General features: G+C 26.6%; 1 protein-coding gene across 2 annotated transcripts in view; it reads left to right on the forward strand.

The window, feature by feature from the left end:
* Nucleotides 1-26,571, forward strand: part of gukh (NHS actin remodeling regulator GUK-holder) — a 529,549-nt gene extending 502,978 nt beyond the window's left edge. Inside the window, exons 3-7 of one of the 2 annotated variants that reach the window (XM_075359939.1) lie at nucleotides 846-1,009; nucleotides 2,244-2,432; nucleotides 3,479-3,763; nucleotides 7,024-8,954; nucleotides 25,028-26,571. In XM_075359939.1, the coding sequence (XP_075216054.1) occupies nucleotides 846-1,009; nucleotides 2,244-2,432; nucleotides 3,479-3,763; nucleotides 7,024-8,954; nucleotides 25,028-26,085 (3,627 nt within the window). In that variant the 3' untranslated portion in view covers nucleotides 26,086-26,571. The remainder of the gene's footprint in view (nucleotides 1-845; nucleotides 1,010-2,243; nucleotides 2,433-3,478; nucleotides 3,764-7,023; nucleotides 8,955-25,027) is intronic. The other variant, XM_075359940.1, reaches the window with a different exon arrangement.
* Nucleotides 26,572-26,943: the final 372 nt, after the last annotated feature.

Genomic DNA, 26,943 nt, shown 5'->3' on the forward strand with positions numbered 1-26,943 from the left:
TATTTTTAGACACTAGTAAAGTAATAAGAAGTTGATCTGTTTGCCAAACTTGAAACTAGTTCAGTATATTTGGGAATTATGTAAGATTGAATATTTTTTTGGTGAAAAAATCACAGTCCTTGCTAGAAATTGAAGATATAAGACCAGCTGATCTGGAAGCCAGCTTGCTAATTGTTACCACTAGTGTAGTGCTAATGTAATCTGACTTTTCTCCTACAGGTTACTTGCATGTACTGTTGGTGCGCTTATCCCAATTATTATTATATCTGCTCTTGTAATGCTCCTGGTATTACCTGTAAAATTTTATATAGATTTCATCTGGTGTGTTTCATTTGTGTATTGTGTTAATAGTCCAGGAAAAGTGGATCGGTGTTTGTCCTTCTATAATCTGAGGTCCTTTAAAACTAAAGAAATACAAATTTTTGGGTTTTATCTTCTCATTTATAGGTAGATATGTTATGGTAGGACAAGTTCTGCAGTGGACTCAAAGAATCAGAAAATTTGTTTATGAGGTGTTTTGAGTTAGTCAATCTTCCTCAAATAAAATTAAAAAATATATAATTTGATGATAAATTTGATTTTTATTTATTTTTGGGTAATATTGAGTGATTTATTAATGAATTTTGCAAAGCTGAGTAAATTTCTAAAATTTTTAATTTATTTGTGAGTTCTCATTTTTACACTGGCTTATGTACACTTGTTTAATGCTAAACATTTTCACTGTTAAGAATTATTTTAGATAAAATATTTGTATTGCGTAATTATATAAATTACAAGTTTGAACATAATGAAAGTGTTTTTTTAAAATAAAGTAATTGATAATTTTTTTGTATTTGATGTTACAGCCGGCAGTGGTGTCAAATATGCGCATGTGGACTTCAATGGAAGCACTTGGTGATGTCACTGTTGATCCTGACTGTACACATCGTGTGGCTGTTCCTGAATTGTCAAATGATATTGATCATAGGCTGCCTTCTCCTGAAGAACAAGTGCAGGCTGTTGCATTGAAGTATGTGCTAAATTTAATAATGTATATTTTATTTTTGTGATTTTTGACTCAAATATATTATTACATACTGAATGTAAGTGTTCAGTTTCTGTAATTATGAAGTCAGATTGCTGATGATATCACAAAAAAGTGTCTGTTTTTAAGTGATTTAAAAAATTTTCTTGCATGGGATATACTGTGCAAGAATCATTAGAGATTTTTTTTTATTATACTTAGTTGTCATGTGTCTTAAATTGGAAAACCAGCTGTTTAATTTTTATCATTAGTGTGTTAAAGAATGTTACAGATACTGTGTACTAACAGAAAGATTAATGAGTAAATATTATTAATGAAGCCAAGCTAAATATGAATGTACATTTGGAATAACTTGATGCCGTATTAGGTGTTTATTTTTTCCTAATTTTAGTTTTAGAAAATTATTTATCAAATATCTTTGCCTTTTGGAGTTCATAGAAATTATTTTTTAAGGAGAGGAACATTTCCTAACTCCTTTTCTAAATTTTCAAGTGCCATCATCCAAGAAGACTAGGCTATCTGTAAGTTTGTTTGTGTCTATGTACACATGTTTTACATGGTATTGTAAATAATCTTTGAAAATTTGTTATTATAGTTGTTATTTTCAACCTGACATTTGCTCCTGGAGCAGGAAAGACATTTTAATACTCCTAGTATTCTCTGATCTGAGACAATCTCTCTTGTATGGGTTGATCAACCCCTTTCCCTCTTTATTTTTTATTTTTTGAATGAGTTCCATGGTGGTTGGATCAGTTGCTGTTCTACTTCCATCACTATTTAGTAGTTGGAAAAACAGTTGCTCCTTTATTGAAGGTAGTGGTAGCTGCCTTTGGAACTGTCAAAGACAGTTCACAAAAAGCCAAACTAGCACTGAGGTGCCTAATGAATTAAGCAATGAAATGTAATGTAATCAATAAAATAACTGTATGACAGCAGATGCACTATATTAGGAACATCAACTTGTCTTTTCCTTAGTGTGTGCGTTGTTTGTTTTTGCCTCTGCTATTTTTTTCTGTATTTCCTAATACATGAGCCAAGTACATTGAATATCATATCAAGCAATGGTTTAGGTTAAGAGTTTTCCTCTTACATACTTCATATGAATACCTTTGACTATGCCAAATTCAAGATTATTTTTAATTTTCCATATACAGATTTGCATAGGATATACGGTTATTACGTTTGTTTTTGATTATTCAAATAGGATTTTTACTTTTAGGTTTCCTGCAGAAGTGGTTCCAGTGGATATAAGTGGTCGAAGTTTTAACAGAATGTCTGCATTTAGACGTTCTTTAATGCATGTAGAGTGTGAAGATTCACGAAGACGATCAAAGCACAGACGAAGCCGAGGGAAAAGACGTAATACAATTGCTGGCACCGATGTAAAAGAACTTGCTGCTACTGTCTGGTGGGCATTATTCTGAATATTTTCCGTATGTTGCATTTGAAATTGAATATTGATTGTAAATGTTTGAAAATTGAAAAATAATTTTGAATGTTTAAACATTTTTGTTGCTTTGTTTGTTGAATTAATATTTTTTACCATTGCTTAAAATAAAATAACCTATATATTATATAACTTAAACGGAAAAAACATTTGTTTAAAACTAATCCTAACTGTTTGCATTTAAATATGTATGAATTTTTAATTGAAATTTATATTTGTAATTCATTCTTTTCCAGCTTATTTTATCATAATGTTTGATGATTAAAATAACTATTTTGTTTAAAAGATTTCTGTATTTATTATATTAGTTTTTATTTTTTAGAATTCCCTATCAGCTTTAATGGTCTAAAATTTAAAAGTGTGACCGTCCTAAATACTTTTAATGAAGAAAAAATTGTCTGTAGAATAAACTTTTATAATTTTTTAATATATTTTTCGTGATTTGGTTGAATAGTAATGTACTAGTATAGATTCAAGTGGTTGTTGTAGAGACTTTTAGATGAGTAATTGTTTGTGTGGTAAGTAGTTATTTTTGTTAGTTTCAGATTTTGATATTGCATTATAGCTTAAGGGAGGGAAAGAAAATAAACTGTATTTATATTTTTAAAGTAGGGTAGCCGGGTGGGTAGTAAACTTATTTTGTCTACAAATTTCATCAGTATCTATCAATTAATTATACTAATAATTTTTTATTTCAGATTTTCTTAATATACCTCCTGAATAAGTTTTCTAAATTTTGTCAATATTTATCATTACAATTTTTTTTTATTAATGGATTTATCATTATCATCTTTAACCTTGTTTCTGTTACTTTATTGTAAAAGAGTAGTGTTAATTTCTCTTGACCTTAATCAGTATATTAATATCATTGTGTAAGCTTTCAGATTATCTGAAATTTCTTGCTAACAGTTTGTAATATTGATAGAAAACTGTAGTTTTAGAATGCCATAATTATTATTACTTGATAGGTGTTTGTAGGTTTACTTATTTCTTTTATTTTATTTCAGTGATTCTTCTGATACTAATTTTGGTAAATCAACACCAGAATCTGGAGCAATGATAAGTCCATCTGAGAAGAAATCTCATTTAGAAAGCTTGAAAGAATGGGGTAGATCTCGTCTTAGGTTAATAAAAAACAGTGAACCAGCCGTTAGGCTACGAGAACGGTCGTTATCACGTTCTCGTCGGAAGTGGGATAATGATAAAGATGAACCCCCACCACATTCTTCTTCAGGAAACTGGAGTGCTTCTTCAGAGAGTGGCCAGTCTACAGCAACTAGCCATCAACCTAGGTACTATGCTGTCATTTTCTGTTCGTTTACAAATGATACTATATGAAATATTGGGGAGAGACTATCTTGAAAGAACAAATTGAAAGTAATCTGTAGTTCCTAATAAGTTTTTATCTTTAAAGGAGATTGAAATCTATTACTATCTTCACTACACACTCTTAAAACACAAAACAAAATCGTAGATTCATAATGGTTAAACTTTTTCCGTTTCTATAAACTTTACCTTCTAATTCCATGATGCATCTTTTTCATAATTATTTCCTTTTACTTTCCTGGCATCATAGCGCTAGAGCTGGGCTGCAAGAAGGAAAATATGTGCTGCAATCAGTCAAAAGAGTGGAATATCTGGTTTTTTTTACATTTCTTGACCCAGGGATGCCAGAAAACAAAAAAAAATGGAAGGTAATGTTTGTATGTACTTATACATATGTGCTGGCATGTTTGAAGTTTAAGAACTTTTGACTGGATAAATTGATTTTGATGAAATTTGGTACAGAGATTCATGTATATGGAGAAATTTGTAATTTTTACATAATGATAATTTTAAATAAAATTTTATCATATGTTACTCCTATCAGAAAAATAAATTTTAGGTAACTTCTTCCATGTATATCACTTTTTTTCACATTTTTTCAGTATTTAAAAATAAATAACCAATGCCAGGAAGGTATTATAAGTTTGATGTCAGATTTTTTTTTAAATACCTATTGTTAACAGTAATACTTCCCTTTTCTGTTGAGGTAGTTAAAACAAACCTATTTATTTGTTAGTTCCTTAAAAATACTGATTTATCGTTTAGTATTTTAAGCATGTGCATGTATTAAAACGTGCACGTGTAAAAATTATTTATCTTTTTTTTTTAATATATGGTATGTTATATTGGCAAGATTTTTTTAGTTTCTTATTTTAGATTCCAACTTTTTATTTATTAAATATGTATTGTAGCTTTTTTATTTTCAGTGCTTTATATGTGTAAATAGTATTTAAGCCAAGTTCTTCTGTAACAATTTTTTATTTATTTATAAAATGCTATAGACTAATTAATGTATTTAAATAAATTCATAAAATCTTCTTCATATTCTAACATTGCTTGAATCTTAACTACTGTTGAGCCAATATTTCTGCTATGAAAATATTGGTAAAAGTAAATCGATTTTTAACTGAATTAAACAGTAAGATTGGTTATTAAAAGGCAAGTTGAAAAGGTTATTTAAAGGATTAAGAAAATGTTCTTTTGACAGAAGTTATTGAAATGTTTTAGTGTTTAGTTTTGTGCTTATAAAGGTTTTGTTAAAATATTTCCTAAACAATAAAAAAATTTCTTGAAGCGAAAACTATCAACCCTGTTTAGAATTTCATTGAAAAAAATTGTTTCTATTAAAGGTTTCAGTTTTTATCTATTTCTTTTTAAGGAGAAATCTTTAAAAAAACTTTAAAAAGTGTTCTTTTCATATTGTGAAAAAAATTAAAAAAATATTTTTCATTTCTCTTTACCTTTCATGGTTCAGAATTTAAACACTAGTATAATAAAATCTTACATTGAGATTTGATGATTCAACCCCTACTTGAAGTTAACATGTTTTAAATAAACTAGAAAATTTTAAATATATTTAAAGTTAGATCTGTGTTTAAAAGTATCGATTTTTTAATCATTTTGTATATGACATATAAAAAGTGTCAATACAATATTACAATACATCATTATTGCAACCTAAAGTAAATTAAGCACATGGTTAAGAAAGCATAATTTTCACTTTTGGTGTTCAATCTATATGTTAGGAAATTTCTGTTATTTGTTTGACAGATTTGGATTTAAATAATAGTAGGAGGTCTTTTCTACCTGAAAAGCCCTCAACTTTTAGTATAAATTTTATTGGAACCCTCTGGGCAGGAGACCCCAGACAGTCCGTGTAGAGCTGCCATTCTAATAATCCCTGACAAAGAAGGTCTGTGTCAGTGGCTACAAGATCTCAGCATGGTGGTACATGGGCAATGGTGGGGTTGAAAATTATTTCCACCGTATCTAGTGGATAGGTAGTGAAAACTTCTTCTTCCTTAATTAAGAAAGAAGGGTTGAAGGATAGGCAAAGGAGAAAATAATTAGATAATTGACCTACAGAAAGACTAACTCTGATTGAGTAGTTTACTGTTTCGCTCACATATATTTTATAGTTGTGAAGGTATTTTTAACAGAAATAAATAATATTCTATATATATGGGTTACAAATCTAAATAATTCAAATTTTTTTCCTTATATAAATATTTTAAAATTAAGTTTCTTTGTTATTTAACTAGTATTTTTGAAACAGAAAAATTTAATTTAATGTAATTTCAAAATAAATAAAATTAGTTTCTTTTTTACATTGTAATCTCAACAACCTATTGTTGATAATTTTATTTGTTGTTATACATATATCTATTGAATTTCTCCTCTTAATATTATTAATTACTTCTTAATATTGTTATTTTGAAAATTACTTTTGTGCAGTGTGCACAAAAACAAATGAAAAGAAAATATATGAAAATTAAATTTTTATTGTCCCTTCTGCTTATTCCATTGCAAGTATTTTTTGATAATTTTTAAAAATTTATTTATTATGTGTTACATTTTATTTTATATATAATATCACATCCCATCTACTCCAAAGGCCAATTAAAAAAAAATACATAATATAAAAGTGATTTGAATCAGTTTAGAGTTTGTGATATTCAGTGCTGAATTAGCCAGCTACTTTTTCTTGATTCATAATATTTGTATATTTTATTATGATGTCAGCTAAGATATTATTATATGTAAGATATTAATTTTTAATTCAAATTTTTTCTCACATTACTTATTTAGATTATTTGATACTTTTTTCCAGAATTTTTAACTGATTATTTCATTACTTATTTTTCGATATATGGAATATCTATAAATAATGTTTATTAAATTTCATTATTAACTGAGCTTACTGTCATTTTTGCATTGCTATTATATGTTACAAGAAGGATTTACTTGGTTTTAAAAGTAGTCCATGAATTTAATTGGTAATAACTACAACTAATTTTTATTGCAAGTGTTGGTGAATTGTTAACACATTAAAGCAAAATGTTTCCTCCTATTTAATTGTACTATTTTTATTACTTAATTATTTTTTTAAGTTTTAAAACATTCTCCTGTTATACACATAGCAGTTTAAGAAATGGAGAAAATATCTGCACCTTATATTACACCTTTATATTGTAGTGTTTAACTTTTTCCTTTCTGTTGGTTTCAGGTCAAGTATCAGTAGTGGTAGCACATGTCAAAAACATGGAAGAAGAAATCCAATGGTATCAACATCATCATCTGTTACTAGTGAAAGCACCTTGACACCAGATGATGGTGAAACTTGTTCGATGTATTCTTGTGATACCGAGGGTTATTATACATCATTTCATATGGATAGTGGATTAAAAACACTCAGGGAAGAAGATCCTCTTCCAGCGATGCAATCATCTTCAGCACTCAGTGGGAGTCGTAATAATAATTCATCGTTAACTGCGGATAGTGAATATGAATTATTTGGTAAAGGTTCAACATCTACTACTGCTAGTTCTGCCGGTACTGTTTGTACAACTTTATTGATACCACCTCCAATTGTACCAGAAAGAATAAGCAGCCAATTAACTACTGAAAGAAATGTTAAATCACTTGGTAATCTAAGTAGTAAAGAATTGACATTAAAGAAAGAAACATCAAGTTTTAAATCCGATAAAAAATCAAATACAGATCCTTGTAGAGGACGGAACTTACATGAAATCAAAAGAATTGAATCTACAAAATCCAATTTAACAAAAGAAAATATAACAAAATTAAAAGACGAATACAACAGTGAAATGAAGGATGATACAAATTGTATGATTACTGTAGAAGTTCATCATGAAGGTACCGATAGTAAGACCGAGAAATGTGGTGATTCACCAGACAGTGGGCATAATACTTGTAGTTCTCCTGTTGATTCTGTAACAAGTCCTTCATTAGATCTTGAAATGTCTGAATGTTCTGATTTAGAAGGAGTTGATAGAGTAGAAAGAATTAGAGTGAAAACTACCATTAATTCTAGTAGAATTCCATCGATGTGTGTTATAACACCACCACAAAGCGATGATGAGGTCAGTTTAAATGCAATGAGAACAGCTACTGACAGTGGTGATTATGTCACAATTGCTGATGTGCGCCAGTTGGTTCCTACTTCTCCTGTGCTGACTCGTGAATCTGAATATGTCTCATTGAATGAATTGCCGGCAACAGACTCTTTGGAGAAAAAGAAAAGATTAGGGGCACGTGTGACATTAGATTCTGAGGGAAAAGTTGTTTATTCATCTGACAGTTTACGTAGAAGGAAAGCGATTCATACTACTGGTACGTTTGAGCCTGGACCTCATGTTGCGACTACGTCGAGTCCAGTTTTACAACATCGTGTTACAAATGTTCGTCCTGTTATTACATCTAATAGTCCGATATTAAAAGGAAATAGAAAACCCATTTCACCTACTTTGACTCAAACTACACAAAAAATTATATCGAATCAACAGAACACAAGACCGTTATCTCCGCTTGTAACATCTGATAAAAATACAATTACCTGCCCTGCTTCACCTGTTGTTAATAAACCTGTTCAGAATGATTCAAATGAAAAGACAGTAACATCTGACGATAAGCCACCTTCATCACCTTCACTGACAGCATCACCACAAAGAAAAATTGGTACATCAAATCAGAAACAATATTTTCCAAAATCATCTTATGGTCGCATGTCCCCTGTTGTTAACTCAAGTCGTCCGCTTTCACCACTGATATTATTGAATCAAACAAAGGTATCAAACATTAAATCTAATATAGAACTTTCATCTTCACCCCCTTCAAGTCCAGTTAAATCGCCTGCCATTTCTCGTCCGTTATCACCACGTATGGTAGTCAGAGCGAATTTATCAAGAGCTGTTAGTCCTAATTCTCCAAGAGGTGCATATGTTAAAGTTCAAGATTCTCTTGGTCAAGATGAAGATGGTCGGTTAGTTGTAAAAAGAAGTGATAGCTATAGATTGGCAAATGATGAAACAAAAGATGTCTTCAATCCGAATACTCTAGGTAGACGACAGTACGGTGCTAATGTTATTGTTGGACCAAAGTTGCTAAATGTAATCAACAATAATCAGGCAAACAAAGGTAAAAAAGACAATACTGATATTTGGTAATATATCTGTGTTTGAATGGTTTTTTTTCATGTATGTTTCATGATAAGTAGTTTCATAGTTTCAGTTTGAAGAGATTGCTCAAAATGCTTTGCTATTATTACTGCAACAATTGTTTTACAAAGACAATTAGTATTATTTTCTAAGATAACTTTTATATGTATCGTACATATTATTTAGTGCTGTATATCTTTTAAGTATTAATTTTTCCTTCACTTCAGACAGTTAAATTAATTTTTATTTTCATTGTTGATATTTTGCCTGACAATTTAAAAAAAATATTTTTTGTTCCTGATATATTTCTTACTTTAACATCAAATTTTATTCATTATAGTTTTCAAAAAATCTAATTGAAGACATTTATCCATTCAATCTATTTCTGGACATTTAGTCAAAGACAAGTTCTCATGAATACTACTTATAGAAACATTGATTTTTGTTTCTACAACTTAGTTGTAATGCTTCATTCAGTTTGTTAATGATTGATTATAGGTTCTAGTTTTTTCAAACTGATAGTACTAAAGAAACTACTTTTTTTCTTAATTAAGAATTTTTTTCATGAATGAACAAAATGTATGAAATGCCAGTTAAATATTTCATAAATAATTGACCTTATTTAACCCTAAGTTAAATAAACCTAAGTTTAAAAAAAATTAGCATTTTAATGTAGTTCTGTTTCAAGAAAAAAGATTGACATATTAATCCATGAATTTACTGATAAAGTTATTTCTGCTAATTTTTATTTTTTTAAATAAACATACCTGCGTGAAAATCATCAGAAAAAAAGTTATTTTGGAATAAAAAAATTCATTTTTAGTGCATTTTTTTAATCATTAAAATTTAATGTATTAAAATATTGTCATTCTTTTAATACATCACATATATGAACTTAATTTAACATCACTGACGGTTATTAGTTTAAGTAGGCAAAATCTACTTCATTTACTTCAATTATTTCTAGATTTGTATTAAATATATTATAAAAATCAACCGTGATGATCTTTCTGTACTGTTTTTATATTGAACATTTCTCTGAATTTCAGCTTCTATATTTAAAAAATAAATTTATATTGTTAAAAGTTCATTGCTAATTTAATTTTATCTATTACCTGAAATGTATTATTATAAAGATCTGATCTAAATTTTTTAACATTCCATCCGTTACCTTTTATTGTAATCAATCAGATGTACATACTCCAGTTTCTAGATTGAAATTTTCCTTTTGTAACAGTCTTGAATATTGTAACACATGCCCTTAAAAACATTGTTTTTGTAGTTAAACATTTTTTTATATTATGAGTGGATAACAAGAGAAAGAATTAATTCAACCCATAGTTTTGAAAACTTTGTGAACTTTAACATCTATATCATACAATATAATCTATATACATATATTAACATTTATATCTTCTATAACTACACTATCTCTGTACTAATCTTCTATATCTTCAGTTTTTATTCATTTCTGTTCTTAGATACCTATAAATTATTTCATCCTTCTTATTACTTATGGCTGTAGTTCGTAACTGAGAAATTTTACATGTATTTTTATTAACCAATCATTATTATCACCTCTTTTTAATGATAATTTAAATCCCTTCTTTATTAGAATAAAATAATGAAATAGGAATGAGAATGCTTAGAAACAATTTTTAGTTTTAAAACCCTTTTCCTAAGTGGTATGGTCTAATCCTGACAAACATTTAGACTCAAATCAATTTAGTAAGTTACTCTACTTATATATGAATGCAGGATTATATCATGAATAATATTATATCATGAAAAATGTATTCTTAGCAGTTTGCTATCAAGACATCAAATAGATAAAAAATTGAATTAATTGCTTATCTGTGAAAAATATAAACCAAATTTTCTATTAACTTGGTGATAACTCTAAAATAGACTGCCCAGCATTTTAATAAATTAAAGACAAAAAACAATTCAGACTGCCTTTTAATTTCACTTATAGGAATCATCTAGTAACTTCCAACAGAAGATGACTTAATCTCTGATTCAAAATATTACTATATTGAAAAGACAGTTTAAAATATACCACACTGTTGATTTAGAATGTGCTATTCAACTATCGAGTTATTTTTTAATAATTTTATTCCTCAATCTTCTAAAAGTGTTCTATAAAATTTTTGTATAATGTCAAACTTGACAGATTTGTTTTCATTTTAACAAATTTTATCTAGTAAGGTTTGATTCTGTATTAAATTTAATTTGAAATGAAAACTTGTATCTTTTATTACCAATGAAAAATATAATTAAATGAAAAATTATGCTTTAAAATAGAACATACATTTAGTTTAAAGAAAACTTCATGTTATTAAAAAGAATCAATAATCCAAAATTTTTCTTCTCTTATTTTGTGAAGTAATCTTATTTACCACTGTTGTTCTTTCTAACTATTATTTAATGTGGTAGACCTACTAAATGTGATAGAAGTCATATTGGAAAATGGAAAGAAGCTGAAATTTTAGTAAAATGTTGGTGTTTCTCTATTTTTAATAGTGTAATAGATTTTGACTGAGATCCAGTAAGTTTTATATTAATTTTAATGTATTGACATTAAAAAAGAGACTTAGCTTTTTCAGTTTCATTTTCTCTGTACTTGTTTTACTAAAAACATGTATAAAGAGTAAAATTATTCTAATATATAACCAGAAAATCTAAGATAATCATAGTTTACCTGTACTTAATTATGAAAAATCAGATAGTATTTAATTAAATTATCTTTTTTCTCACTTTCATCTTTTTAAATAAAGGTTGAAAAGTTTTGAGATTTTATAAATTTACTTTTGGTTAACTTTAAATGCATTATGAGCCGTATATTATTGTTTTAAATCGTCCTGTGAAGTCAGTTTTATAATTTAGAATACTACACTTGTTAAATAATGAGAGTGTATATATTTACATATATATATATATATATATATATATATATATATATATAATATATTTAGATATATTTGTGTGTGTGTGTGTTTTATGCCTATAGTTGTTTGTGTATGTATTGCTGTATTGATTTAGTTTCAAACAGCATTAGTTGTGCGAATATAATCTAGTGTTTTTCTTTTTTGTAAAATTATTAGTAATTTATGCAGTTGTAGGTATTTTCTCTTTTATATATTGTTTTAAATACTTTTAGTTATAAACTATTATAAATACCTTGCTGTGTTACCTCTTTACTGTAATTTTATTGAGATTTTTATCTACTGCTACATATATATTTTTTTTACAACTCATGACATTAATGTTTACAGATTTTTTTTTCTCTCTATATTTTACCACTTTTTAAAGGCTGTGAAGTAAATATATTTTATTTTTCATTTTAGTTGTTTGACCTTTTTTTTTATTATATTTGTATGTATTTTTGGTAATGTGTGTATTGCATGTCATTTTTGTCTGTAGATTTTGTTGCACTTCAGTTTGCTTAAAGCACTTATCGGGAAAAATATATAATCACATATTTATGTATAGATAGGAATGCTTATTTTTATTACAATTATTTTTGTTTATTTAGAAAAATGTTTCAAACCATAAGTTAGTGTAATTTTATTACTATACATAACTGTTTTTTTTTTTTATAGTTTTTACACATTATTAAAAAATTATTGTGTAGATATTTTGTCATGATTGTAAAATATTTGTTTTCTTTTATTTATTTAAATTTTTAATATGTAAGAAAATTTTGTATTTTCTCTAGTGATGGTTACAGTTTCAGTTCTGCTTGTAATTTTGCTGAGATGGTTTTTAAAATTTCTGCTGAAATCAATTAATTTATTGATACTTTTTTTAACTTAATTTAGAGCAGCTTGGTCTTTGGTTTTGCCCTAAATTTTAATGAAATATATGAACAGTGGTGTTGGTTTTATTGTTTTTGTTCACTACTAATATGTGATGTCATTTCAAATTATTGTTTCTATGCCAACTGGAATGGATGAACATCATCTTGGGATTGTGGTTACTTAATACAGGTTTAAATAGTAAAATTATTTCTTCTAAGTTGTATAGATTATAAAGTATTACTTGAAAATTTATAATGTAAAGACCCTTTAAATTCAGACCAATTTATCAGATTGGGTTTAATAATGTAACAGTGTGGGGGGAAAAAGTTATTCTATTCCCCTTTACTGTCTTTTTTTAAAAGCATCAGATTCCAAAATCATTAACTAAAAATGCCATTGGTACGCAGTACATAAGTAAATGGATACTTTCTTCAGCCTTATTTTATTTTTGTGATCTATGGAAACCAATTTAATTAATATTGCTTCAATAATTGCCATTTTGTTTCTACTTTACAATAATTTATTTTCTGTCAGTTTATCTTATCACTATGATCTGTATAAAATATTTGAGTTAAAAGTGGTACTTGCCAGAATTACTTTTTCTTAAGAGTAATGATGTCTGTTATAGAGTCAGTCACAGGGATGAATAGAGTAAAGGTGATACTTTTAAGGATGAATATCATCTACTTTTCAGTCGGCTTGATATATTAATTACATATTTGACTCGCTGAAGAAGGCAACCACTTTATTTTTCATTCTCCTTAATAAATCTGTCATGGGATCTTGTTGTCCTTGGAAATAGTCTAGCCATTTTTGAAGTAACTTTGTCTTATGTCAGGATCTCTATAACCAATATAGTTATCGTACTTAAAATAGAAATGTAAGATCATTGTAATAATTGTAATTAGAATATATCCATATGCTGAATGTAATTATCTTTTTTTATAGTACTAAAACAATAAAAATAAAAATAAATCATTCCAATCTAGAGATTTCACCAAAAAAATTATAATGATCTCCTTTTTCCTACAATAATTGCTAATCTCATTGGCAGAGTGGTAGCATCTCATTCTTTTATCCAAAGGTTTTGGGTTTGAATCCTGATCAGGCATGGTATTCTTCACATGCTACAAAATTCCATTTCAATTGTCCCACGTATAAGTTTCAAAAACTTCTGTGGTGAATTAATGAATTAATTACAAAAAAAAAATGTATTAATTATAAAAAAATTACATTATTTATACTGCATGAAAAAGAATTGAAAAAAGTAACTAAGGCTCAACTGCAGTGATTTTTTTAATGCAGTTTGTTTCTGTTTTTGTTTTCATTAATGTCCTTTACGTTTTGAATGTTGATTTGTTGATTAGACATGTATTTCGTCTATTTGTAAAAAAAATGACAAAATTGAATTCTTTGTGTAATACATTATACTTTATTCATACACAAGCCAAAATTTGTTTACTCTTGATATAAACCAACAATGAAAGTAAATTGACTTTTATTAGTAGAAGTAGTGAGAACAAAGCTATCTAGCAAACACACAGGCAAGACTAAAAATGTTAACAGCATCAGGAGGAGTTTTTATTATGTATGTTAGTTTGTTTTTTTAACTTTCATAATCATTATTTAACCAGATTAGTTACTATAATTTTGAACAACATGGTTTAGAAAAAATAAATTTTTCTTGTCTTTAGCTACTAGGAAATAAGAATAAAGTACAAAAAAAGGTATATGTATAAAAATATTGAAATGTAAGGTGTATTTTTTTTTTTGTTAGAAAATATTTTAGTGTAAATATTAGTTTTTTTTTTTTTTTTACTAATTTCATCTCTGTTATTATTTGTAAATATTATGCAGACATTGTAAATATATCACCACAACCAATCTGGCTTGGTTCTGCATGAAATCTGTTATTTGTATAGTATATGCTTTAAAATTGGGTAAGAAAAAAGATTATTTTCTTATGGCAATAAAACATATATTTATTATAAATATATTATAAAAAATGCACTTTTATTTTTTAAAACTTCTTTTACTGTAGAACTGTTCTTTTGCTTTCTTCACTATAAATATTTCTATCTTAAAGGGAATTTAATACTACTTTCTGGCTGCAGTAATTTTAAGTAATTGCTTTGGTTTATCTCTGGGGAATTGAGTTCTTAAAACAATGGTAAATTTTGGTGTTTTACCTTTATTTATTTTTGGTTTATGGTAAAAATTTTGTGCTTAGTAGTAGTTTAATTAACTTGAGAAGTTTGTAAATAGTTAATTTTTTCCTCTAAACTAATTACTTTTTTTTTTGCTGAAATTAATTGTTATTTAAAGATGTGATTTAAGCAAACAGGATAAGAAAAATTAATTGACCACTAAATAAACAAAAATGTTTGTTGAGTAAAAACTCACTTTTACTCTAGTTTGAGTAAAATGATAAACACCAATTTCCATTTTTAAAACATTTTCTTTAGAAAATCCATATGCTGTCTGAATATATATGTATAGCATTTATGTATAGATATCAGTTCCGCAGACGAGAAAAACTACAGTTATATAGATATTAGCATAGTAATCCACCTTAAGCAGGTTTCTGAATTACACTTTTTCTTTTGTTACAGAAAATTTACAAATTAAAAAATATGAACCATGTTGTTAGGACACTGTAATATGACCATTGTAATTTCTTATATTTTTCAGTACCTTTGGCTTTTTTTTGTTTCTCTTTATTTTTACCTTCATTCTGTTTAATTGCAATTTTAAAATGCTGTGTTGTTCAATACCCACTTATTACTGTTTAAAAAATATTGTTTAAAATTTTTCTCATACTTCTCTGTAATTAATGGGAATGCTAGGAATGATTCCTTTAATTTGCTTTTAATAGTATTTCATTTTCTTTGTCTAAATTTGTACTCTTTGGTGATCCACAATTGTAAGTTAATTGTGGAGATGTAATGTATTATTTACTGGTTAGAGTACCAGAATAGCTTACAGGAAAGAACTGGTTTTCACATCTTGAGAGTTTAGGTTCAAATCCATCACAGGGTCATTTTTTTTTGGGTTTCTGGACAACTATATGACCTATTACAGTTGTAACAAGTATTTATTTATTTTCAGTGATGAAGGAATTAAAGATAATTAGCCATGGTTTAGATTTTTAGGCATGGCAATTATTGCCTGCCGTGTATATTCAAAGTGGAGCTTACAGTTTCCTATTAGTTTAATTATATTTTGATACGGTTACCAACTATTATGGTTTTTAGATTTACTTATATGATTTGGGATTTAGGAGAGTCTGTTTATTAAATTTATCGTAATTTATTCATGTGCTATCTTTACTGTTCAATCTCATTAGATTTCAAAATGCTTTTTCTGATATTTCCTGTTTACAGTCGAATCAACAAACTTTAATGTATTTGTTGTTATTATTTTAACTAAAACACCATTTAAATGTTTTACTTATTTTACTAATAGATTAATGTTTCTTTTTTAAAAGTGATTTTCTTAACAGAATTCTTCATAGATGTTTCAGTATCTCTATTATTTTTCATTTATTAATACATTTGTTATATTAATATATTTTAACATGTTTTAATTCATTTATATGGATCTATTTGTCTGTAAGTAATTTTACTTATTATTATGCATATTAATCGTATTTACCCTATTTTAATTACTTATCCTTCCCTTATTTTGTTATTTCAACTTAAGATATAATTTTTGTTAATAAAGTAAAATTGCAGATTTTAATATTTCCTGATAGATTGTCTTTTTCTTGTCAGCTTATTAAAAAATTATCATTGTTTAACATTAGCTGCTGAGCAGCTAATTTTTATTCTCTCTGCAACAATATTTCTGTTGAAACTGAATTGTAAATTTTTTTAATAAAAAACAATTGTGGTTTATTTTTAATCTAAAAAAACATTTTTTACTATATCATTTTTTGTAAATTAATTTCTTATAAATTTATTTACCATTGAAATATCATTACCTTTATTTTTTTTAATTTGAAAATATAAAACTGATTTTTTAAAAGAAATATTCTGTAGTAATTGCTTCGTTCACAATGTTTCTTTGTTCAAATATTTATCTTTCACTTGTAATTTTAGTATTAAAATAAATTTATCTTAAAAGTTATATTTTTCTTCCCATTTTAATAACTGCTGCTAAATTAATTTTGGTTTTATCTTGGAACTCCTGCCATTTTCTTTGAAAGTTTAGGCGTTTTAAATAGTAATTTGAACAATTGCAGTCATTATTTTTTAAATTTATACAAATACTATTCATTATTTTACTTTTTTTACATTAGTGTATTAAAGCAAAAGAACAGGTATTTTATATTCTTATTGTATTTGAAATTTAAATAATTATAGATATTTATTTATAATGTTTATATTTAATTCTTTTATACTGCTATTAGAGGTATTATTTCTACAATTTTTTTGTAATAAATCTATTGAAATTGAAAACATAACATTATTTTATTGAAATTATATTAATCCACTTTGAAAATTTTATTTTCTGGTACTTTTTATATTAATTTTGTGCATCATCAGGTATTTTCCTGAGTAAATGAATTGTTTTTATAATTTTATTGTACTGTGAAACATTAATTGTTTCATTTGATCTCTAATTAGTTGATTTCAAATTCAATCTTCTATTTGAATATTTCATTTTAACAGTACCATTTGCCTTTTTATGTAAGTGTAGTTCTTCAGTTAAATTATTCATAGTCTAGCTTTGGTAATGTATTTTTGGTGAATTTCTTGTTTTAAAAATGTAAAATACATTGATTTTACTAAATATTAGAATGCAGTTTTTACTTTAAAAGTATTAAAAATTGTAATTGGCTCACATAAAAATTAATAGACGTTTCTTCTACAAGTCTTTTATAGCTAATTATTAGCACTTCTGTCGAATTTCAAATCATCCGATGCTCATCAAAAGATTTACAACATCTCTCCTTAAGTATATAATTGTGTAATCAATCAATACATTAGATTTATGTTTTGCTTGTTTGCTTAATGTGATGAATTTAGAGTGATTTTTCCAGATTTAATATAAATTTCATGTTGTTCAAATTTGTTTGAACAAAACAAAGCTTTTAGTTTTTATAAGTTTGTTTAAAATTTTAATCTTGTAGTTAATTAAGGTCTTTGTATGTTTGCCATATTTTTATAAGATGATTTGGAAAAGTTGCTTCTATTATTAAATACAGTGCCTGTGTATGTTCCTTGTCAATGTGAATAAATGTACATACTCATATGCCAGATATAAAGCATACACAACAACCAAATTATCTTTTACGCCCACTTAGACATTAACAATTGCAAGTAAATTTTAAATAAATGACAATAAAATCAAGGTATCAGCATTTTTTTAAATAATGTGAAACTTATGAATTTACTAGCCGACTAAATTTGACAAAAACATTTTATAAACAATTAAAATTTGATCATTCAGATTAAAGGGTTATTATATAACCATAAAGAAGTTTCAGAAAACCTTTGAAGAAATAAGTTCCAGTAATTGAAGTATGAATTGTTTTCTCACTGAAAATTAGAAAATCAGGTCTTGAGGAATTTTATTTAAAATCTTTTAATGAAATAAAAAATAAAAAAACCATTCAAGAACTGTTTATAGAAAACAATCTTGCATTTTAGTTATTAAAAAGTCATCACCAATATTTAACTGTATAAGAGTTTCTTACTCATGAGGATATCAGCTCATTTCATATGGCTAATATTTCATACCATTTCATATGGCTAATATTTTTTTTATAAAATTTATTAAGTTTGTATTTTGCCTGTTATTGTTCTTGGCAGTTTCATTAGGCAATCAGAATCTGCATATATTCTTATTTCCTACTGAAATAATTATTCTTATAAATCCTACTGATTTCAATTATTTAGCAGTCAAATTTTATTTTTCTATAGCAGTCAGATTTTATTTTCTATAAACAATTAAATTTTAGATTTTTTCAGTAACCATTTCATATGGCTAATATTTTTTTTATAAAATTTATTAAGTTTGTATTTTGCCTGTTATTGTTCTTGGCAGTTTCATTAGGCAATCAGAATCTGCATATATTCTTATTTCCTACTGAAATAATTATTCTTATAAATCCTACTGATTTCAATTATTTAGCAGTCAAATTTTATTTTTCTATAGCAGTCAGATTTTATTTTCTATAAACAATTAAATTTTAGATTTTTTCAGTAACCATTTCATATGGCTAATATTTTTTTTATAAAATTTATTAAGTTTGTATTTTGCCTGTTATTGTTCTTGGCAGTTTCATTAGGCAATCAGAATCTGCATATATTCTTATTTCCTACTGAAATAATTATTCTTATAAATCCTACTGATTTCAATTATTTAGCAGTCAAATTTTATTTTTCTATAGCAGTCAGATTTTATTTTCTATAAACAATTAAATTTTAGATTTTTTCAGTAACCATTTCATATGGCTAATATTTTTTTTATAAAATTTATTAAGTTTGTATTTTGCCTGTTATTGTTCTTGGCAGTTTCATTAGGCAATCAGAATCTGCATATATTCTTATTTTATGTTACTAAGTTACTTTGAATGTATGTTCTAGTGCACTCATTTAGATTCACGTCATTCTAGAAATTACGAGAGAAAAAATTAAAAAATATATACAAAGTTTATTATTTGTCATAATAAGTAGCAAATGAATTTTCTTTAAAATTAAATAATTACAAAAATTTTTAGTGTTAATTTTTTACATTTTGAAAAATTTTTTTCATTTTAAACTTACTTATAATGAAAAGAAAATAAAGTAGTTTATGACAAAAAAAGAAGATATCCTGTAAAATTATCTGACATATTTTTAAATTCAACAGGCGTAAGATGTTACATAAAATGAATTTGTGGGTAAGGATTTTGAAGAATAAATATGATTTATTTTTCATTGTAGAAATTAATCGGCTATTAAGGAATAAATATGACAGCATAGTCTACACCATAAAATCTATATGATGCACATACTATATACTATGCTGTATACACAGTGTTGTATACTACCCTGTGTTTTACAGAGTTCTATTGATTTTGAGATCAGAAGCTATTAAATCCTTTGTCCAAACAGTTGCTGTACTTGTAACTTGTTATGTATGTGGATTACCATGCCAGGATTTGTCGTTAATCATAACCCAACAACTAAATGGTGGCTAGGATACAGTATCGAGCAGCTGTTAATGTTAAATTATAACTAGTTGGCCAATTGTTATAACAGTTAGAATACTGGCTATTTGTATTTTGCCTGTTGTTATTGTTCTTGGCTGTTCATTAGGAAATAAGTATCTGCATATAATCATGTTTTATGTTACTAAGTTCATGTTTAACTGCTGGGAAGTATCTAGAATTCTTCTATCTCTTATTTCATAATTCCTTATAAAAATACATGCAAAAGCAATATCCATGTTGTATTAATAAAAAATAAAAGTGATCCAACTATCATTCAAATGTTTACCGTCTGCATGAGAAGGTAGAGTTTATCTGTAACACTCTGGACAGATACTTCAAGTGGTTAAATGTGAAGGTTGTATATGTGGGCAGGTTTTAATCTTAATATAATTTTATTTTGATTTTCACTGTAAATTTTATACTACAAATATATGATATAGTACATATTTCAATAAAATTAATAAATCTGCCTTAAACATTGATTCTAAAGATGGATCTTATTTTATAATTCTATGTTTATATTTATTTAAGAATAATGTACCTTTGGAGATAACACTATCAATAACTTCTTTCTTATATAACACTGAATTTTAAAAATCATAATTAAAAAAAAAATTATTTTTAATATATCAAATTTATTTATTTTTTTAATTTGAATGACTTGCTTACTTTTAAAATTCAGTATTATTTATGAAAGTAACTAATGATGGAGGTACCTCCAGAAATATTTTTAAATAATGAATTATAGTGTTATATATAATCATTCAACAATTCTTTGAAGTGAACATTTATACCCCTAGACATTATTAAAGGTACTCATCAGTTTCAAAGTGCTTTTATTGTCAATTTTTTTTAAGTTAGTATATGGAAAAACATATTTTAAGAAAAGGATGTATATATACTGATTATAGAATTAACTCATCTACTTCTGATTTATACTAGTCATCATTTTCATACTCTGATAGTATTTAGTATTTCAGTAGAATTTATAAACATATATATATGTACTATTTATCTTCTAATATATAAATGCAAAAATTTGTTTGTTTGCAACAACGTCATGTAAGAGAACCAACCAACTGACTGCTTTCAAATTTTCAGGATACATTTGTGTTATCTCACAGAAGCGTTTAAGTCATAAATTGAGGTCCTAGTCCCCTTGGAGGTTGAGATATTCACTGAAGAAACAAAAATTAATCCTTTTACTTCATTGTATTTCTGCCACCATGGCAACAGAAATATAATGAAGTAAATCGACTAACTATTTTTTCTTTAATGAATATCTGTAAAATTTTTATTATTCTCACAACCATGAAGATAAAGAATATGTTGGAGGTCCAGGAGGTGGGGCCCCCTGGCTACATGGTTGATCGAGCGAAATAAACACTGACCAGCTAGTATAAATATAAAAATGATTTAATGTTAATAGCAGTTTTTCACGTAACAAGCAATTATTTAATGATAGTAAGGTACAAGACATTTGCTTAATGTTAAAAAAAAATAGTCTTACATAATCTAAATTGTTTGAAAAATTTTTAACTTTTGGTTTTGTAAACTTATTTAAAGTGAATTTAAAAAAAAAATGTTGAAAATTTATTCATATGTTGTAACTGTGATGTTAATTTGCAAATCCACATACTTTGTATGCTAGTAGTGTGCTCGATTTGACTAAAGATTAATTAACTGGATTTTCTTCATTAAATAACAAGTAGCGTATCTCTTTTAATGTACTGATTCTCCGCATGAACACCGAAGTTAAGTCAGATAGTTTACTTATGTTGCGTGCAACGTGTGTTGTCTAGTAGATTTATGTCAGGGAAAAGAATCTCACTTCAAAATCCTATATTTTTGACTATAGTGGAGGAAAAACTGAATGAAAAAAAAAGTTAATCTGTTAGATATAATTAAAATATATCATGTGTAAATACTGAGGTTGAATGTTTATTATTTTTATTGAGTATTGAAAAATTGCTAAACAGATGTTATTGCTGGGGTTGTGCTTCTAAGTAGGAGATGCAATGAAAAGTATTCACATCTATTTCATCTCAAACCACCTGACTTGACATAAGTTATAAATTTTTAAAAGTATTATCCACAGAGAATATTCATTACATTTATGTCACCTGAAGATCGCCTGTAAGAACTCAAAACTATAAACATATAGTATGTAATATCACAATCATCAATTCTTTTATAAAACAGATACTAAGAAAATAAATCAAAAAGTCAGCCAAAACAAAAAATATGTTAATTCTAACATATATAATAATCAAAAACTTAAATGAAGTAGTTCACTAATTTTAAAAACCAGATACAATGAAACCTTCAGAACAAATAACAAACACAAAGCACAGTTATCAAATAAATATATACCTCTGACTATATAAATTCAACTTCTCCAAATGAACAATATTTATGGTTTAATAGAATGTAACTTACATTATTAAATGTCATTCATATGAGCATTTGCTAACCATCTTGTAGATGCAAAATTACAGCCTTAATATTTGATACATTCACAAAAAACAACTTAACACAGTTGACATCATGATTTACACAAACATATTATGATATACAAAATCTTATACATTTTTTATCACATTTTAAATATGCCTAACACAAGAAAATCACTTGGAGTAACATTACCTGATAGTGAGAGAGAAACAGCCTCTGAAGATGGCTGCAAAAAAAACTGAAAATGTTGTTTAATAAATTTGGTTTGGTTATTCGTTTAATTAGTTGATTTATATAATCTTGTTTTTAATCTTCAGAATTCAATTAAAGGCTGGTTTGTTTCAAATTCTACTAATTTGAATTAGTAATTTTTAAAGTACTAAGAATCATTGCTTGAACATTAGTTCAGTGACTAATGTATTAGTGATTAATAAATAATTCTTTTTTATAGTAATATTTATTTTTATTTATAGTAATATTTTTATTTTTTTTAGTAGTTTGTCAAGAAAAAGACAAATCATCATATTTTTCCACTAAAAAATTTGTATTTAATGAAAATATCATTTTAAAACACTTAGAAAATATATGCCAGAAAGTTTTGAAATCTTATATACGCTCTGTTTCTTGAGTACAAAGGGATTTTTTATCCTACCCTGCTGAACGTGTAATCTTAATTGCAATTTTTTACTGTTAATAAAGCTCCATATTACAGTTGATATTAACATTTAGCTATTTAAAATTATTTAACCTTTGAATATCTAATGATAATACATTTTTATTATTAGTAATTTAAAATTAAATTTTATACCATTCTTTACATTAGATTTCTGTTCATTGCACATACTGCACGGCTTTTTAAAATATGCACTTAGGTTTATAGACGATTGTGAAGGTAGCTGTTAGAATTTATCCACATTCATTATATGGATGGTGAAATGTAAGTAAATTTTTACATTATCATTCTTTTTTTTAATTTATGTATTTTTTTGTATTTTGCATGTTGTTGCTTTTGGATTGCTTTCTTTTTATTTTTATTATTTTTTTTTTAATATGAATGAATGAATTATATATATATATATATGTATGTATATATGTTGCGTTGTAAATTATCTTCTAAAATTATCATGGTATATTATCATTATATCATATAATATTCAATATATTCATTAATATTATTATTATTAGTTGTTTTAAGTAAAATACTTCTTAACTTAAAATTGTAAGTTGTAAAATTCTAAGGATGGGATTTATTTTTTTTGGGAGGTAGTAAGAATCATTTGACTGATTTGATGATATAACTTTATATTCTATGATAATCTTTTTCCAGAAGACAAAGTTCCATTAAAGTTTTTTATCCTCTACAAGTTTTATTAATAAACTAAATAAATCTGGACGTCTTAATTAGTGGTCTAGCACATAGTTTATCTCTTTACAATATTTCACCACAAATTTTTCTCCAACTCTTGTCATTTTGATCTTTATGGACCTTCTAATTTTAAATTTCATTGTGTAATACTGCATTTCAAAGGCTTCTATTTTTCCTACATTTTTCTAATATAAAGTGTTATTCTCCTTGCAAATATTTTTAAGACACAAAGAAAAATTTTTTTTTTATATGTACCTTATTTTGTCCTTTGTAATTATACTGTGTAAATAACATTTGTTTTATTATTTTCTCCTGTCTAATATTGTAACTCCATATTATTTTCTTTCCTGTCACATTTCATTGCTTTTGTTTTATTCTTTTTAAACTGAATTTCTCCACTAGGAATAAATCTATCTTTTTTTTTATTAATTTTAACTCTCATATGATTTCTGTTAGATTAGTCTCATCTGTGAATCTGACATTTTTATTTTCTCACACTGAATAGTTTCTGATCTCAAATTTTTCCTTCCAACTCTGAATTGTGCCTTCTACAAAGTTTGAAAAGGAATTCGTACAGACTATATCTTTGCCTAAATCCTTTTTGAATAACAGCTTGTCCTTTTTTTATTTTATGTTTAACAGTTCTATCCGATTTTTGTACAAATTGTAAATAACTTTTCTTTCTTTATTTCTAAGTTAAACTTTCTCCTTCAAATTCTATTTGCAATATATCTCTTGGTATTCGTGGTTTTCTACCAACTGTTAACTTTTTCCTTCAGGTTTCCTCTCCTGGTTAATTATTTTCTTTATTATATTTTTTCTGTATTGAATCTAACTATGTGCCTATACCTGTGATTTGTTCAAATTTTAATTTTATACCATTTTATTTTAGTCTGTGTAAACTCTCATTATTTCCAGTTTTAATTATCTTTCTCTAAATTTAACCTAGATTTAATCAGCTAAACTGTGGTCGGAATTAATATATGCCAGTGAATATTTTTCACTGTATATAAAATCTGTGAAATAATTTAAAATTGATCAATCTTCTGTTCTGTTTTTGATGCAGATTATTTTTGTTAATATTCATTGTTTTGGAATATTTACTAAGTTTGTTGGTAATTGATAAAATTAACATTATATGTAAAATTAATTACTTATTTAATATCTATATTCTGAATTACTTGTTATTCAATACTGTGAAGTTAAGTGGTGCTCTTTTTGATTTATTACAGAAAGCCTTTCTACTGAGCAGCTGGAAGAAAAACAGCCAAAAACTCCATCACCTCAGACATGGCAAGGAACTTGGCCTCAAGGCAGTCATAGTGGGCATCAGAGCAGTATGAGGTCTTCAACACCAACAAAACCTAACACACCACAAATGAATTTGACAGGTACACTTTCTCCGATTCAACGCAGCAGCACACCTACTCCTACTGGTAGGACACCAATGGATCTTTATGCTATAATACATGAATCCAAGAAAAAAATTATGAGACTTCGTGGAAGACATTCTCCTCCTGTTGAATGCGATAATCCAAAAGATAGTCAGGCTAAAACTGTTCCAAACTGGCCAAAATGTATTCCTAATACCCAATTGAGAGCTCAGAATGTATCAACATCTGATGATCACTTTGTTTTGCCACCAAATGGACAGTATCAAAGACTAAGTCCTTCTCCAACACCTCTTCCATCATACCCTGATCGTTCACAAAATAGAGCCTCTCCTGATCATTGCTATGGTAATGATTTGAAGAGTTGTTTGTTATCACATTCCCTCACAGAAAATGATCTCAGAAATACTCCTACTCAGTATCAATCAGTTCCTAATAAAAATTTAATTATTAAAACTCCCTTGAGAAGAAATTTGTTGGCTTCAGATAGAAAGTTATCACCACAGAAGAGTCCAGAACGTCCATTATTGTCACCGGATAGGCGAGGTGTACTGCAGTCAATGACACGGAATGATTTTAAACAGCTTCTTCTTCGTACTGGTTGTGGTTCCAATACAGCAGGGAAACCGTCAGCTGTAGAAAGGTTGAAGAATAAAACACCAATGCCTGCACCATCACCTCAAAGAAAGACATGGAAGTCAGATGTTCTCTCTTCCACAATACTAGAAGATTGTGATGAGGATGAAGAACAATTTGGTGAAGAAATTGAGAATGATGTTAAAAAAACTGCTGAAATTAAAAATCCAAATTTAGCCATTCCAAAATCAAGTGCCTTAGTAAACCAGCAATGTAAAGCATTCCAAGCAAGATCCAGTCCTACTTTAGAAACAGCTCTCTAGATTTTTAACTATCTGTATCTCTTCTTTAGTACTACTGTTAAACAAATAATAATGTAATATTTATAATTATATATGCTTCTAATATTAACATAAAAATAAGTTATAAAGGTAACAACACTTTTAGTACCGGTTACAAGATTTCAGATACTGTTTTCTTTGAATTTTTATGTGATTTTATAAAGGTTCATTTAAATTCCATAACTTTTTATGCTGGAAATACTGGCACTTATACCTGCAAAACTAGTGGGTAGATATTTGTAAACAAATAAATTTGTATTTTTTGATGTATTAGTGTGTAATATTTATACACTGCTTATAAGCCTTCTAAATATGGAGAGGTTATATTGTCTTATGAATATTGTTGTCATTTATATGATGTAACAACATGTATGATAGTAAGATATATTGTTAATAATGTTGCAGTAGTTTTACATTACAAATATCAAAGATTTTTTATTTTATAAGTTTTAAAAAAAAATTATATTAAAAAATACCCGTATTATTTTAATTTTAAAATATATAGTTTATTAAAAATGTTTGAATATAAAATAATTTTAATTTTTTTTAAAAATACAGTTATTTTACATCTGATACTTATTTTTTAAATATATTTTTAAGATTCTTGTATATAAGTTGAATAATGCTTACAAAAAAATAAATATGAAAAAATTGTTGCGTTAAATATTTTTTACAGTAGAGGCTTATGGTTTGTAAAGGCATGTGTAAATATTATTTAATCATTTTTAATTATGCATGGTAATAAATGTATTTATAAAACAAGAACTATTTATGTAAATAATCTTATATCATAACTACATTTACAAATGATTTTTCTGTTGTAGAAATAAAATAATTTTA

This window comes from Lycorma delicatula, chromosome 3 (assembly GCF_047948215.1).
Source record: "Lycorma delicatula isolate Av1 chromosome 3, ASM4794821v1, whole genome shotgun sequence".
Taxonomy (NCBI): domain Eukaryota; kingdom Metazoa; phylum Arthropoda; class Insecta; order Hemiptera; family Fulgoridae; genus Lycorma; species Lycorma delicatula.